Genomic DNA, 16,629 nt, shown 5'->3' on the forward strand with positions numbered 1-16,629 from the left:
GAATTTCGAGATGAAAAGTGAAAAGATTTGACCTAGAGGGCAAAATTCGCTCCTGTCCCTCACTGAAGGACCGGAGCTTGATTTCCAAATTTGCACTGTTCTTGCAGGATCAGGACAATTTTATGATTGGAAGAGATCAAGGAGGGCATGTTTTGTCCATTGAATATAATTTGAGTGGTCCACAAGCAAGGAAATATACCAAGATGACAAAAGGCGCTCCTGTCCCTTGCTGAAGGTCCAAAGCGATTTTCTAAAAAGTGCAATTTTCTTGCAAGGACGAAGCAAGTTTTGTGATTGAAACGAATGAAAGAAGGCATTTTTAGCCCGTTGAAGATAGTTTGGAAGCCTAACAAAGGACGGATAAGCTTGGATTTGCAAAATCGCTCCTGTCCATCTCCAAGGGACCAGGGCGAAAATCTTGGGAGAGCCTATTTTGCCTTGAGGAAACGAGTTAAGCATGCATAGAATGAACAATGGGGATCATTGCTTACCCCACAACATGAATTGGCAATTTAAAAGATAAAGATCAAGGACAAAAGTAGAAAATCGCTCCTGTCCCTCACCAAGGGACCAGGGCGAAAATGTTCTAAGCCACACTCGTTCTAAAGATCAAGTGAATTAAACTCAAGGTTCCAAATAAAAATGCCATTTTGGACGCCAAGGATGAGGTTTTGAACGTGAAAGCAAGGAATGCAAGGCTTAAAATGCAAGAGCGCTCCTGTCCCTCTCCAAGGGACTAGAGCGAGGTTATTGACATTCGTTATTTTTTACCATGCTTGGGCGTTAATATCCTCCAAATCGCATTAGATGCCAAGTTCGCTAAAAACTTCGAAATATTTTTAAATTTTTTTTTTTTTAAATTGGCATTTAATAAAGGTGCATGGGTATTTAATAATTAATTTGAGCCTTAGAAAATCAATTTTTCTTATTAATTGAGGCATTTGAAAATTAAAATTAAAAAAGATGGAGCGCTTGAGGTATCATTTTTTTATATATTTTATCAAGTCGGCCTCTTCTTTTTTTTCAATTTTATTATTTTCGGAGCCTATTTTATCAAGTCGGCCTATGGGGAGGTAAAATGGTGAGCGCTCTATATATTTGGGTGTGTTTGTTCATTATTCAAATCATTCACTCATTATTTCAAGTGCAATTTGGAGGGCAAAGAAGAAGTGCGAAAGCTGGTCTATTTGGAGCAAATTTTCCTTAAGTGTTGAGGACTTAAGGTGGTGGAGTTGATGCTTGTGAAGACTAAAGGAGGCGCATTTTGCTAAAGGGAGTCTTGATCTACATTTTGCCTAGCAAATTCACCTTATTTTTGCATCTTTTTTTAGAGTTAATTCTCAAGTGGAGGTATGGCGAGATCATCCGAGTCCCAATGTTGAAATTTTGAATTTTGAACTTCAAGTTTTGAAAATTGCGTAGTTAATTAGGAAATGATAACTCAAGATTTATCATGAAGTTTCCTAATTAAAATCTTGAATCTTCCTTTTAAAGTTTAATTTTTAGATTTCAAGATATATTACTAATTTTGAAATGTTGTGTAGGTATCAAGATGGCGACTCCAAAGCTCGGAGGATCTACAAGTCGGCAGGTTCTCATCAAGGACGATCAAGCAAGGACAAGGGCGACCTCCTCCAGCCTAGCATCGACAAGGATGACCTTCTTTGGACTAACGTCATCAAGGGCGACCTCCTCCAGTCTAGCATCAACAAGGACAACCTTCTTCGATCCAGCATCATCAAGATAAGGGCGACCTCTTCCAATCCAGCATCCCAAGGCGAGGTACATCATCATCCTGCACATCAAGGACACAAGAAGTTAGAACAAGGGTTCGTTGAAGAAGCAGATAGTTCCAGATGAATTAATTAAAGCTAGCTTCTCAACAACATCAAGTTGAATATTTACCAAGTTACAAGTGTCAGACGAGGTGGCATCCTAGTCATCACTTCTCCAGTCAGTGTGGTCCACCTCAGCATGTCCAGATTCAATGTACCTAACTCATGGAAGTTGGCACAAACTCCGATGTACCTACCCCGGCTATCCATTGGTCGATTTTTCCAGAGAGGACATGTGTCCAAGCAATACAATTATTTCATTGGTCGAGCATTAAATGTTATGTAATGGTTGTAACAAACCCTAATTAGGGATTTCATTGTAAAATCTTGGCCATTGATCTCGAATTGATCTCAGCCATCGAATTGTATTATGGGCACTATATAAACCCCGACTCTTCATTTTGTAAGAGGATAGATAAGAGATATAGTTGGAAGCAGTTAGAAGATAGATAGAGAGTAGTTAGAAGGTGATTAGCTAGTTGATAGAATAGCAATTAAAGTAGAGTAGAGAGAGAAGGCAAAGATTGTTGCCAAGATGTTGTTGTAAAAGACTTGTAACTTCATTGAAGAAATGGTGAAATTTATGGGTCGATTCGACAATTTGCATGGTCTTTATACTTCTCATATTTGATTTCATGTTATTAGATGAGTGGAAGAAATGTGCTTGATTGATGGTGAAATTCGTATATTCGTACTACTAGCAGTTTGTTGATTGCAGACTTGCCTTGCGTAGTCAACTGGAATCATTCAGCTTAAGCTTAACTTCAATTTTCACTTCTTCATCGATATGCATCAACCTGATGGTGTCTATGCCTGCAGTGATGATTTGAACATCATAAAGCTTTCCTTCGAAGATCGCACTAACCTTGTGGAGATGGTCCTGGGATGTCAAAACAAGACTTAGTTAGAATTTCATCAAAGATCATTCATTGCTCTTACATTCTTAGTGTTAGGATTAGATCTTTTTCCTCGCCCTCATCTTTTTTCCTTTTTTCAAGTCAAAGCTAGTAAGAGCCTGTGTTCCAGCAATATTCAAAGCAAATCAGAAGTTCAGGCATCAAGTGTAAGTCCCCTTGTGATTCCAGCAAATCACATCATACCATAGAGAGCTTATCCACACGTAGAGATCCTACATCGAAGAACCTTGGAGTCATCCTGATTGATCCTTTTTTGCGATATCTTCAGCAATCAGAGGCTTTACTCAAGAGAGGATAAGGTACCCTTGGGTATTTTATTCTGTGTTTGATAGTGTACAAAATACACGTCAACACAGCGTTAGACCCCTACACAGGGTGCAGGAATGACTTACTATAAATAGAAACTTACTAAAAATAGTAAGTTTGATTTTTGGCAAAATGACAACATTCTGGGACTTGGAAAAATCCCTAAAAAATAGAGACTTTCTAAAAATAGAAAGTTGCTCTGTTTGGGCTCAAATTTTACTAGGAGGTCCCTTGAAGGGTCTTGATTCCAGTCGTATGTTCGGTTTTCCCAAAACCCTAACAGAAACCCCTAAAATCTAGGATAAAAGGCATAAACCCAAAAACAAGACAAAACAGGCCCTAGGCTTAGCCGAATTTGCTCAAACGAAAGGCAGACTTGACCAATATGACCCCCAAACACTTGCAAAGCAGAGAGACAAGCAAGACTGCTGCGAAAAGACCCCAAAAACGCAAGTCAAAAGACCGAGAGGGCCTAAAAAGTAGGGGGTCCCCATTTGCAATGGGGTGATGTGTGAAAACGTCACAACAGGTCTCACATTAGATTTGTTCAATCTCTGTGCCCTTTATTCATTAGATTGTGGCTGGTGATTTTAATGCGGTTTCTAGCTTGGAGGAAAAAAGAGGGGGCATAGTCAGACTATTTATTTTCTGATCTTCGTAGGGATAATATTGATCTTTTGAATTTAATTAATGTGAAGCCAAATAATGGTACCTTCACTTGCAATAACGAAAGATGCTATTTGAGAGAGCCTCAACAGATTCCTTGTCTCTTGCTACTAGATGGGGGATAGGTGGACTACTAGCTTGGAGATTTTGGATTGGCAAGGTTCTGATCATTGGCTGATCAAGCTCTCAACTATTTCTTTCAAGACATCAAAAAACTCCTCTTTCCAAGTTTCAGCTTGTGGTTGTGAGATATTTCTTGCCGAGACTTAATGGTGGCATGAAGGGAAGCCTGCTTATGGTAGGACTATGTATTCCTTTGCTAAATGATTGCAATATGTGAAGTATAAGCTCAAGAAGTGGAATGGGCAATGCTTTGAAAACGTTCATTTCAATAAAATGTCAACTCAAGCTCGTTTGGATACTATCACTCGCTTGATTCGGGATGAGGGACTAACCTTGGATCTAAGTAGAGAAGAGACTGCAACTAGTAAGGAGCTAGAGGAATGGGAGCTTTTGAAGAGATTTTTTGGAAACAAGTCTTGTATTGATTATCTTTAGGAAGGGAATAGGAATATTACCTTTTTTCACAATTCTGTTAAAGCTAGAAGAAATGGTAATCTTATTAGTTCTCGTGTCCTTAGAAGGAGTTCAACTATCGTCAATGGCAGAGATTTCTTAGGAGGCTTCTCAGTATTTCTTCGCATTGTTCATTGAGGACTCCCCTTGACAAATGAAGAGGAAATCTCTATTTTGAATTGCATTCCATCTTTGATTTCTAATGAGATGAATGGGGCTCTCATCCATCTCATTTCGTTGTAGGAACTAGAGGAGGTTGTGTTTCATATGAAAAAAGGAAAAGCTCTAGGGCCTGATGGCTTTCCAATTAATTTCTTTCAGGAGTTTTGGGAGGTTATCAAATTGGATCTTTTAGAAGTGCTTCAAGAGTCACATAGAAATAAGCAAATGTTAAAAGCTATGAATTCTACTTTTTTGGCTCTTATCCCTAAAAAAGATGGTGCAAATTGTCTAGATCATTTTAGACCCGTTGCTCTCTGTAATGTGGTTTATAAAGTTATCACTAAACAGATTGTTGAAAGACTCGTACCGTGCCTCAAAGCTTTGATCTCTGTGAGTAGGGAGATTTGTTGTTGGTAGACAAATTATTGATGGGATTGTGATTGTTGTGGAGGCCATTCACTCCATGGCAACCTCTAAGGAGAAGGCCATTTTCATCAAACTTGACATGGCAAAAACTTTTGACAAAGTCAGATGGACATTCTTACATAAGGTTCTTCTGGCTTTTGGATTTGGGGTGATTGGATTAATTGGATTGTGAGCTGTGTTAGGTCTACATCCTTTTCAGTTCTTATTAACAGTGAGTTGTCTGAGTTGTTCAGTGCTTCTAGGGGTCTTCGGCAAGGGTTCCTCTTTCTCCTTATCTATTTACTATAATGGCTAAAGGGCTGGGTAGATTTATTAAGTCTCAAGTTAGACAAGGCTTGATTCAAGGTTGGAGCTGGAGCGATAGCTTGCCACCTTGTTCTCACCTACAATTTGTTGATGATACTGCCTTGATGGGCATGGCCAGAATCATCGAAGCAATGAGTTTTATGAGAACTTTGGACATTTATTTGGCTGCCTCGGAGAAGCTTTAATACCCCCATTGACTTATTCAAAGTAGTTTACTCAAATTCTTAGATTTCAAATTGGTTCTCTTCCTTTAGTTTATCTTGGGATTCTTATTGTTACGGGATCTCAAAGCAAGTAGTCTTGGTAGGAGGTTCTGGATAAGTTTCACAAGAAGGTTGCCATTGGACTTGTAAATGACTTTCGTTTACTGGGAGAGTCTCTTTTGAAATCGGTGGTGCAAGCTCCTCCTATTTACAAATGCTTTGTGCAGGTTGCCCCTTCAAGTTTTTTTAAGGAGTTTGATGCTCTTGCCTGCCAATTTCTCTCTTTGAAGTGGAGCCTGGTCAGGTGGGATTCAATATATAGGCCTAAGCAAGAGGGTGATCTTGGGCTTCGACTTGTTGACCTGATTAGTTAGGTTTTAATTGCCAAATTATATTGGCGGTGGTGTACTTGCTAGGATTAGGATTGGGCTAGAATTCTTACTCATAAGTACCTTAGCAGAGTGAATAGCTTTAATGTGCCTCATTGCAGCCTTGTGAGTAAGGGATCTATGATTTGAGACACTCTCAAAAGAGGGGTGAAGCTCATGAAGGATGGTCTATTTTGGATTTGTAATAAGGGCTCTGAAGCCCTTTTGTGGTATGATTCTTGGGACGGTCATCCCCCTATTATTTCAATGTTTCCCCATCTTCAGTCTCTTTGTAACATTTTTACTGAAGCTGGTTGGAGTAAGGTGGAGGATTTTAAAACTATTAAAGCTATGGGTCAAGTGGAGGTGACTTGTTGAAAGGATCCTTAGGAGTGGCCGCTGGGTGGTACCATGGAGGATCAGCAAGAGCTAGCTAGAATCTTGGCTGGTAGACTGTGCAGTTCTCTTAAGGGGGGATTCTTTGGCATGGGGCTTTGATCCGAAGGGAAAATTTATTGTTGCCTCGAGTTATCTGGAGTTGGATAGACAACTTTAAGGTAGGGTTGGCGTGCCTTGGTGGAAGCAAGTGTTGCAGAAACTCTCTTGGCCAAAATTTAAGTTTTTCCTATGGTTGGTGGTCCAAAATAAGTGCCTCACTTGGGAGAAATTGTGAAAGAGAGGTTTCCAAGGCCTGCCTATTTGTGTTCTTTGTAATAATAGTGAAGAATGCACTTCACATCTGTTCTTTCAATGACCTTGCTCTAGGGAGATTCGGCACCTTTAGTGGGAGGCGTGGAATCATGCTTGTGTTCATGCTACTTCTATAGTCATCGTTTCTTCAGGTTGCTTGGGTTATTGGCACCACTTTGATTATTTGGAATCTTTGGTTAGAAAGGAACCGAAGGATCTTTCAAGACTCTAAGATGGCAGGGGTTCATTTGTATCGAAAGATCAATAGCAGGCTCTAGGAGACTAGTTCAACAAAATGTGACCTTTCTGTGACAGTGGATCCTAGTGACTTCTCTGTTTATGGAATTTGAATTTGGTTGACAGCGGTCTGACATTTTTGTAGGTATATGATCTCAATAGGCCAAGTAGAAGATTCATCGGGAGGGTTGGTGGCTTCCTCCTCCTGAGGGAGTTTTGAAGGTGAATACTGATGGTTCTTTCAGGGGGAATCCTGGACATGTGGAAATTTGTGGCATTGGTAGGGGCAGTGATGGAGGGCAGCATTTCAATAATCTTATGGAGGCTCTAGCTATTCTTCATGGAGCTGAGAGAGGGTGTTCCCTTGGTTGGAAGAAGATTATTTGTGATTCTGATTTACAGATTGTGATGGATATGTTGAATGAACAACGGTCAGATGGTGTCAACTGGCAATTAGCCTTAGTGGCTAAGCAGATTCTGAATCTGTGCTACTCTTTGGAATATATTTCTTTCTGTCATATCTAGAGAACGGAATAGAGTGGTGGATTGCCTGGCTAAATGGGCTTTTGAGAACTTAGAGGGGTGGGATGTGGGTGACTGGGGGTTCTTGTCCTTATAGTTTTTTGAGACTTTGGAAAAATTAATCATGAAGGACAGGAATATGTAGTTGTTCTTTTTGTGGGGTTCCTTTCGGAGCCTCTTCTTGCTGTTTGTAGGTTGTATTTTGCTGTATTTTTGGCCTTCTGTTTTGTACTTCTTGCTTTGAGTTGAATAAGTTTTTACCCTTTTTTTTAAAAAAAAGGAAGAAAACTGAACGAATTATCTAATTATGAAAAACCGCAGGCGACTGAATAAACTATATTTAAAAAGCAACCTGTCTAATAAAAGTTCACAATGAAAAAAGTGTTCAAACTGCATGCTATGTTTTTTAGTTAGCTGGTATGTAACAGATTCAGATTTTGAACAGAAGCACATGTATAGCTAGTACCAGGCCAAAAAAATGGTGACCCTGCCAGAAAGATAAATAGAAATATAAAGCAAGGCAGCTTCAACCCCACCTGAGTCTAGTAATTCTACATGGCCCACCATTTTGTGACTCCACGTAATGAATCCTTGTTTGTTCGTCAGTTTGCTGTTTATAGAGTGGGCAAAAGAGATTCTCTACCATGACAACAACCTTTGCTTTGCAATAATCTACCTTCTCCTTCCTTCATTTGTGACTTGCCTAATATTGAGAAGATTTATAGATGAAATCAAATTTCTGGTGCTTAAAATGATTCCTATTGGGCTGTAATCCTGCAGTTGCAGGCACGAACAGAACAGACATCATTGTGTAACATCATCCTTAATAACCAAAATACTTCCAAAATTCATTATTGTATCCAATTACCTGTTGTTACTATATGAAATTATGCTGGCATTTTTGGTTTCTTTTCTATAGGAAACTGTAGTGAATGAGATTATGAACCACATGATGTCTACAGTGGGATTATTTCAGGTACTGATGGTCAATTACATTATCATGTTGTGCAAAGGGAGGTTCAAAGGTTTCAAAGTTTCAGAAATTAACTTGGTCCTAGGAGCTAAGGGGTTGAAAAATTGAATGATCTGGCCATGCTTTTTAATGAGTAGTAGAACTATACATACATTAGATGACTAGCACCCAATACAAAGAAAACTGATGTCAGCTTGCAAAATGTCAAACAGCTTAGTAAGGGCAAAGTATGGTTTATTTTCCAGTATAATTCCATAAAAGGCTTGCATTGCAAGATAAAAGGGGAAAAACCAGCAGCGTAAAAGGAGTTCTACAGCTAATATATGGATGTTACAAGCATCATTCATGATATATGTCATGAGTTGCTGCCAAGGGGGGAAACAAATATGTCATTTTCTTTCCTTTTGGATAGTTCCAAGAAAATGACATTTTTGTTTCTGAATAATATTTTGATGGATTGACAATCAATCCTTTGAATAATATTTAAATGTTCTTTGGAATGATTCTTGAATGAATTTCTGAAATTATAAGTATTGCTGAGTGTATTTCTGGAATTCTGCCTTAAATTGATGAATTGAATTATAGATTGATGCATGATTGATTGTTAATTGATTTTTGTCCTGCTGTTCTGAATTTATCCTCAGAGTTGATTGAGTTCCTTGGATGCTTGATGTTTGAATGGTTTGATGCTTGAGTGGTTAATGCTTGAGTAGTTGATGTTGAATGATTGATTGATTTGCTTGATTGCTGAATTGTTTGTTTTCTTGATCCTAAGATGATTTGATGATTCATGTGGATTTGATCATTGTTTGGTTGATCTTTGCTGATTGTTAGATTGCATGATTTCTTGATGCATTAATTTGTGATGATGTATTGATGTTTGCTTGGAATTATCTCCATATATATGTATCTTTTTTACGGAAGAGTCACACCATCACTACTCTTGAAAACATAATTTAATTTACTTGCAAAGTCACATAATGTTTATTCCCCATTTATTGATTAAATGCTCGTTTCCTTTATAATTGATGATTCATTCAATGATTCTCTTAATGAAATGATTTGCCACTTTTTAGCCATTTCTTGAAGGAGTCACCATCCTTCACAAGTAATGATTCACCACCCTTCACAAGAAATTAGTCACTGCCCTTTGTTGCTCCTTTGAGAATAATTAATTTATTTTCAAATTGATTTCTTTCATTCCCAATTTTTAATTTATTTATTCCTTGCTTGATGATCTCCTCACAAGGAAATGATCTCCCTTTTATATCTTATTCTTGAGGAGTCACAACCTTTCATTATTTTTGCCTTTTGAAAGAGTCAGAATAAGTCCTCCTTAATTGTTATCTTTTGAGAATAATCATTTATTTCCAAATTGATTGATTGCTTTCCTCATGTCCTTTTCTCATAGAATGATCTTGCCTTTATACCTTAATCCTAAAAATAGTCATAACACTTCATTTCTTTCCTTTTGACCATTCATTAAACTTAATTAAATTTTAATTATATTATATTATTATTTTTAATTTTTATATTTAATTTATTATTATTATTTATTATTAAATCCTATTTAAAAAAAGGGACATTACTCATTGTATACCAAACCTCTTCCATCCTTTCTTTGTTAATTTGAAGCAGGGGAGAGAGAGAGAGAGAGAGAGAGAGAGAGAGAGAGAGAGAGCATCATTGAAACGATTTCCACCCTACAACGAAGCATAGACTTTCCTGTGCTACTCCACAAGAGGAGCTCGACCCATTAGGAGGAGTTTAGGTATCCATGGCCAATATTTGTGGAAATTTGTTCAACCATGGAATGACTGACACATGCAACCATTTAATGTTTCCTAGACAAATATCTATGCACATGCCTCTTTACCCATGGAGTGACTCAATTGAATTCAAACAATCTTTTCCCTAATTATTTGAATTTACTGTTTCAGCCAAAGCATTTATTTGTAATTCTTATTTATTCCCTCAAGTCCAACTTGGTAGTCCCTTAACACTTTTAACACATGTCCTTTATATAGATTATAGTTACATAAGACTATCATTATGCAAGACCATATGGCTCAGCCCAAGAGTCTAGGGAATTAAGACACTTCTCATTACATTGTTATTACTTAGATTCTTTGTTTATTGTTCAATAGTCTAAACAAGTTATCATTCTTATTTAAGTAATAATGGCAAATCCACTAGCCATTAGTGGAGAAGTTACACTTAGGTGTAATTAATTCCTCTTTGCTTGTTTACAGGTAACCAATGATAATTTTTAAACAATTTGTGTGCTATAAATTTCATTTGATAATTTATAGATTATAATGCTGGTCAAGACTTGCATGAATTGCTGGTCGTGAACACACATTTTGTAGGATATAATGCTGATTATGGGTGCATAATTTGTAGGATATAATGTTGGTAATGAATGCAAAAATTCCAAGACATAGTGCTGGTAATGAATGGATAAATTACAGAACATAGTGCTTGTAATGTTAATAAAGTATAGGACAGTGCTGTAATGGATGCATAATCTATGGAACATATTGTTGTAATGAATGCATAAATTACAGGACATAATGTTGGTCATGAACTCTTCTATGGCTACTGTTTAATACTATCCTTATGTGAAAGTTTATGACCATCGTTTTTCAAACCTTCCTGTAAAATTTCTGTTTTCTTACAATTTTTAGGTATCAAATTATAGCCTATCTATAAGCAACAATTTATCATAATGGCCACTAAGTTTCACAACAGCATATACAAATCTTTTATTCAGCTATTGTTCAATTCAGGCCTGAATATTTAGCCTATTTACTCAATTTAAGAGAACATAAAACAGACCAGCCTATTTATTTTAATTTTGAGCAGCTATAAGCTGTTCATAATCAGCAGCAAGAAATGTTTTATGATACTAAAATATAAACTTTAGATGCTTGTATGGTTGGTATTAAAATCAGTACCATATCAATCATTATGTAATTCATAAGATTAGTATTATTATTTCCAGTTGCAATTAAATATTTGTTTCCAAAAGCCAATTACTTGGTTTTCCCTTTCATAAAGATTTCTACTTCACCAAACGAATTGGAGGCTTAAAACTGGACTAACATGCCTCTAAAATTAAAATGTGCAGCGATTTTTCTTTCTTTCCATCCAGCATAGCTCCTTGTTTTTTTTCTAGTTATAATAATTTATATTTTCCTCGTCTTTTTCAATACCAAGTATAACCCCCTCTTCCCTTTGCTATGTGGGATGCTCTTTATTTTACACATGGCAATCAAGAGCCTTTATTCAGTAAGGCTTCCTCAATGAGGAATATTACTTTAACATGATATCTAGACCCCCTTCATAATTTCACTTTTTTTTTTAATGTTAAAAAACACTTTATTCCTTTTTTATGTAAGATAAGGTACTTAGCGTAACTTTTTTAAGGGCATGACTTTCAATAAAGATAGTGTTAGAAACAATATACTTTTTTTTTCTTTAATTTTGATACCCTCTTATTTTTTTAAGAAATATATAAAAATACCCTTTCTAAATAAAAATTAAATAATATTAATTGTTTATTCCTTTATTGATAATACTATAAATTTTAAAATATAAAATTATTTAATAATATTAATTCTAATTTCTAATTTAATTTGACAAATAAGTAATAAATAAAATATTATTATTTTCCATTGTATAATGCAATATGCAGAATTCTCACCCATGTGTCCTCATGGTTTCCATGGCAGAGTTTGTTTTCATAGAGAAGATCTGGATTAGGCTTTGAATGTGACCATTTCAATTTTTTGTTATTGTTCAGATATTGAGGAAAATAATGAAGGGTTAGAGATTTCCCATGGTGTTTATTATGGTGATTAATTGCAGGGGGCTTCTTTATAGTCCATTCAAGTTCGTTCATATTGCTTCCCTCTCTTTTTACTTCATAACTTGTATGATCAGACATTTCACTTTGAAATTTTTAAGTTGACAAAACTTATGGCCAATGTTATATTGAATGGCACTTAAGCTAGACACTCAGCACACGTTCCTATGAGAACCTTGAGTTGGCTGTAATGGAGACTGACTCTTCGACTTCCTCAACGGGAGATCTGCTTCTTTTTCTTAAAAGACTCTTTTAGCTTGGGGAATTTATATAGAACTAAAGTCATAGTTACAATCTGTCAAACAAGTAAACTTTGATGGCCTACTTACTACTTTGGCCTTAGGTATGTGAAAACTTGAAAGTCATCTTATCTTATTTTATCTTTTTTCTAGTTTTTTCAATTAGTTGTATGAGTTTTGAATTTGGTATTTCGTTTTTCCTTTTTCTAGTTTGTAACTTTAATGTATGATGTAAGATGTTTTTCTAATGGGTTTTTGATATTTGTTAGTTAAGGGATCCTCCACTACAAACCCATGTTTTATGAAAACTACAATCTACTTACTCTGTCTCTGTGTGGGCGTTGTCTGTTGAAAACTTGAAGACCTTATTTTTTATCTAGGCAGAGACTTTTATCTACTTTTCTGATCTGTAGGTTTTTGGTGCCTACGTGTCACTGATGGGCATGGTGCACATTTTAAATCAAATTTCAAATCTGCAGCATTTCTCTAATATTTTCTTGACTAGTTCCTATAAAATAAGATGTGCTATTTTATTTTAAGCCAAATTAGTGCCATGTGCAGAGGGCATGTATAAAGATCCTAAGATTTTTGGCCAAGATTTCACAGCTGATAGCTATTGTTCATTAAAAGTTCACACAGGACTTACCCCTAAACTCATCTATTTTATTGGGACTCGGGCCGCTGGGTATTTTCCCTGTCATCAGACTACTTATGTGCTGTGTAGCATTGGTTGTTCAATGCATGTTTCTTTTCAGTTTTTCTTTTGTGAAAATATAAAAAGCTGGGAGAACTTTAAACTGTTTACTCTCTTAATATTAATTGAAATTTGAAGTTTATGTTCTGTTTTCGGAGGACATTTTGTATTTTTGTTTGTTATTTTTTTTTTCTTTTTTTCCTGATATAAGAATCCTTCTTCTTAATGGACGTTTTCAGTTGGTTCTGCTAAAGTATGTTCACTTTCAATTTAAATTTTATGTTTCAACACACGCTCATTTAGTGGGATTTTACTTTCTGGTTTTGACTTACAGATTTCACTTTTTGGATTGGAGAATATAGAATTCAAGAGGATTTTTAGTTATTCTTTCTTCATAATTGGAATTTTGACAAGGTAATACATGTTTTTTCCCCAAAATCGAGACTCCAGTGTAGTTTGTTATGAATGTGTCTTCCAGTATTCTAAGTTACCGGTTCCGGTTCGGATTCGGGTTCGGATTCGGGTACGGGTTCGCGGATTCGGCAAAAAAAAAATTTTTTTGGGTACGGGTACGGGTTCGTCCGTACATATATATATATATATATATTTTAATTTTTTTTAATATATATATATATATATATATGTTCAAACTTCAAACATCAAAATTATATATGTTCACAGTTCAAACATACAAATATGAAACATCAAACATACAATGTAACTTTCCCATACAATGATACATAGATGATAACAGATAAATCATAAATCCATAATTGCCAATGCCAATAAATATTCTGAATTAATGGCTTGGGTTGGATGCTTCAGATGAAGATGAATATGGAATTTAAATCCCATAGATGGCTTGTAATTTGAATGTTTTACTTTATACTTTATTGTGTCATGACATTTTCACATTTTGAAACTTGAAACTTGAATATTATCTTTTTTGCAAATTATGAATATGATTAAAAATATTGTTTTTTTATTGTTTTTAAATGCTTGCTAACCCGTGGGCCCCGTTTTTGGGAACCCACGGGCTTGGGTTCACCCGGGTCCTCCTTGGTTCACCCGGGTCCTCCTGGGTTCGCCCTGGGTCCCACCCGGGTCCTGCCCAGGCATGCAGGACCCACAGGGAACCCAGCCGCCTGGGCAGGACCCAGGTGGGACCCAGAGTGAACCGGACCAGGACCAGGACCGGGCACGGACCAGGACCAGGACCCAGCCAAAATAGGGGAGAACCGGTATCTGAGCCAGTATTGGTTCAAATGCTCACTTTGACACACTTCCTTTTGCAAGTTGCAATATATTCTATCTTTGTAAAGCTAAAATTGGTGGTGCGTCATTTCAATGTTAGGTTAGTAGTTGGCTGTTTTGGTTTGGGTCTGCTTAATTTGTTGAATTGCATGGTAAATTGAAGGTATTTTACTATTTAATGACTGAAGGCTTCATTAAAGGAAAGGGATAAGGACATTGCTTTCAGTAATTGGGATGGTAATATAAATGGATAAATAAATTGCATCTAGTAATTGGGAAGTTAATTTGTTTTGTTTACTGAGCAATGAATGGAAATGTCTAAATGCAGATTTGGTAAGGGCTATTGATTTACCTTTCAAGTGTTCTGGGATCAAAAATGTCTCAAGGCTTTGCAGTTGAGCTTTATTTTGATCCAGCACTTGAGAATCAGGTGCTCAAAGCATGGAATGTTCTGGCTAGAAGACAAATCAGCACTCAATTAATTGAAATTGAAGCTCGTCCTCACATCACACTATTTTCAAGCCCTATTTTAGACCCTTCAAAACTACAGAATATCATAAAGAATTTTGCAGCCAAGCAAGAACCTTTGGCATTGACACTTTCTGCAGTGGGGAGTTTCTCAACAGAGGAGAATGTCTTATTCTTAACACCAACTCCTTCACTCTCTATCCTTACATTTCACAGTGAACTCTGTGACCTGTTGAAAAGAGAAGGGATTGAAGTAAGCGATATTTACCAGCCAGATAGCTGGGTTCCTCATTGCTCTGTTGCACAAGATGTCCCAAGGAATCGCATGGCTGAAGCTTTTTGTATCCTACGTGATTTGAAACTGCCCATAAGTGGACATATTTTTGATATTGGTCTGGTTGAGTTCTCTCCTGTAAGGGAACTTTTCTCTTTTCCTTTAGGAAACAACTTTGAATTATAATTAAATGCATATAAGAACTTATTTAAGGGCCACAGGATTCCCTTCTAACAACAGATATCTTGTATATTCAAACACTGAGGTTTCAGGAAATACCTTAAGGTTTGAAATGTTAATAACTTGATGGTTTGCATCGATTGTTTATACTTAGTTTGAAGCCTGTCGTTATTCTTTTGTGTAGTAAATGTCCTTTCATTTCCTGTGCATGAATTCATCTCTTTTCAGTTTGTGTAGGTTGAGCTGTTGAGAAGTACAGTATTCTTTGGTGCCTGTGTTTCTTGCATCTATTCTTGAATTGAAGTTACCAGAAGGGGAATTTTTTTCCCCCATTGTCTTCGTTGATAAGAAAGAAAGATCAATGTTGCAATATTAGTGTGAGAGCCCATGTTGATATTGTCAGGAAAAAGGTTAAGAAATGGTACACAATTTAATGTTTCTGCTCTAAACAATCTAACCCCTCGTGTCTTTATGTGAGTTTCGTGTGTTTGGGTATTGAAAAACATCTTTGTTTCTCAAATGTATTTTAGAGAAGGCTTGGTGAACTTCTTTAGGCATTTCAGAAGATGACATGGTTGTGAAATATATGCTTATGCATTTAAATCTTAACTTACAAAATGCTTGCTTAGAAAATATCCAGGATTAGACCCAATCACAGCATGTTTAAGAAACATGGGCAAATACATGGTGATCAGATGCAGAATTAGCATTTTCTAAATTTTTTGAGATTATCTGAAATCCCGATCTCTTAGGCTTCAAACCAACTTCTGTAAGTACTCTCATATCTTATGGTTTCCCTTGCCAAGCATCCTTTATTTAACTTGTTAAGTATCTTGTCTTCTATCATTTATTTAAAATATAGTTCTCTTAGATCCACTGCAACTTGCTTTGGGGTTAACTTGGCTAGTGAACAAACCAAAGATATTTTTTGTGGGGCTAGGAGAAAGCATTGTGCAGACATTTCTCTATGACCTGCTGTAGATTGATTATCACTGACTTCACTTGCACGTCAACTTTGTTTAGCGATGCCAAGTTGTGGTTGGGCTTCTCACAACTGGGAGGCAAGTTCTTGTGATTTGGAAAGAAAGACCTAATGCCATTCATGATGTCAAAAGACAAACCATGCTTGGGAATATCAGAATCTGATTGCCAATAGTTGTTAGCAAGTAAAAAATTAGGATAAAAAATTGGCAGTAAAGTTAGACCACGTGCGTCTTGATAGCTCATAGAAATATTGCATGCTGTCCAGCCACCAGAGCATTTCTGGACAACAAGGCAGTGTAGAGCAATGGAGGATTTGATATCTATCCAGTTTAAGGAACAGAAGAGGGAGGAAGTGGAGGGAACCACCTGCTGTTTTTACTTTCACATTCAAGTAGGAAAAGGTCCCCCCATACAAGTCATCAGCGGGGGAGATTCTTTCCACAGGGAAGTGATGGCCTTGTTATTGTTGGCCACGAAGAAC

At 36.6% G+C, this 16,629-nt stretch overlaps 1 protein-coding gene across 10 annotated transcripts in view; it reads left to right on the forward strand.

Annotated features, from left to right (window-relative positions):
- The window catches only part of LOC131049198 (uncharacterized), a 31,691-nt gene extending 16,374 nt beyond the window's left edge, over positions 1–15,317 (forward strand). For 7 of the 10 annotated variants that reach the window (XM_057983231.2, XM_057983233.2, XM_057983235.2 and 4 more), the window contains one exon: positions 14,571–15,317. In XM_057983231.2, the coding sequence (XP_057839214.1) occupies positions 14,619–15,170 (552 nt within the window). In that variant the 5' untranslated portion in view covers positions 14,571–14,618 and the 3' untranslated portion in view covers positions 15,171–15,317. Of the gene's footprint in view, positions 1–13,322; positions 13,403–14,570 lie in introns of all 10 variants that reach the window. The other 3 variants (XM_057983236.2, XM_057983237.2, XM_057983238.2) reach the window with 1 other exon arrangement.
- The last annotated feature ends 1,312 nt before the right edge of the window (positions 15,318–16,629 follow it).

The sequence above is a fragment of the Cryptomeria japonica genome, chromosome 5 (assembly GCF_030272615.1).
Source record: "Cryptomeria japonica chromosome 5, Sugi_1.0, whole genome shotgun sequence".
Lineage (NCBI taxonomy): Eukaryota > Viridiplantae > Streptophyta > Pinopsida > Cupressales > Cupressaceae > Cryptomeria > Cryptomeria japonica.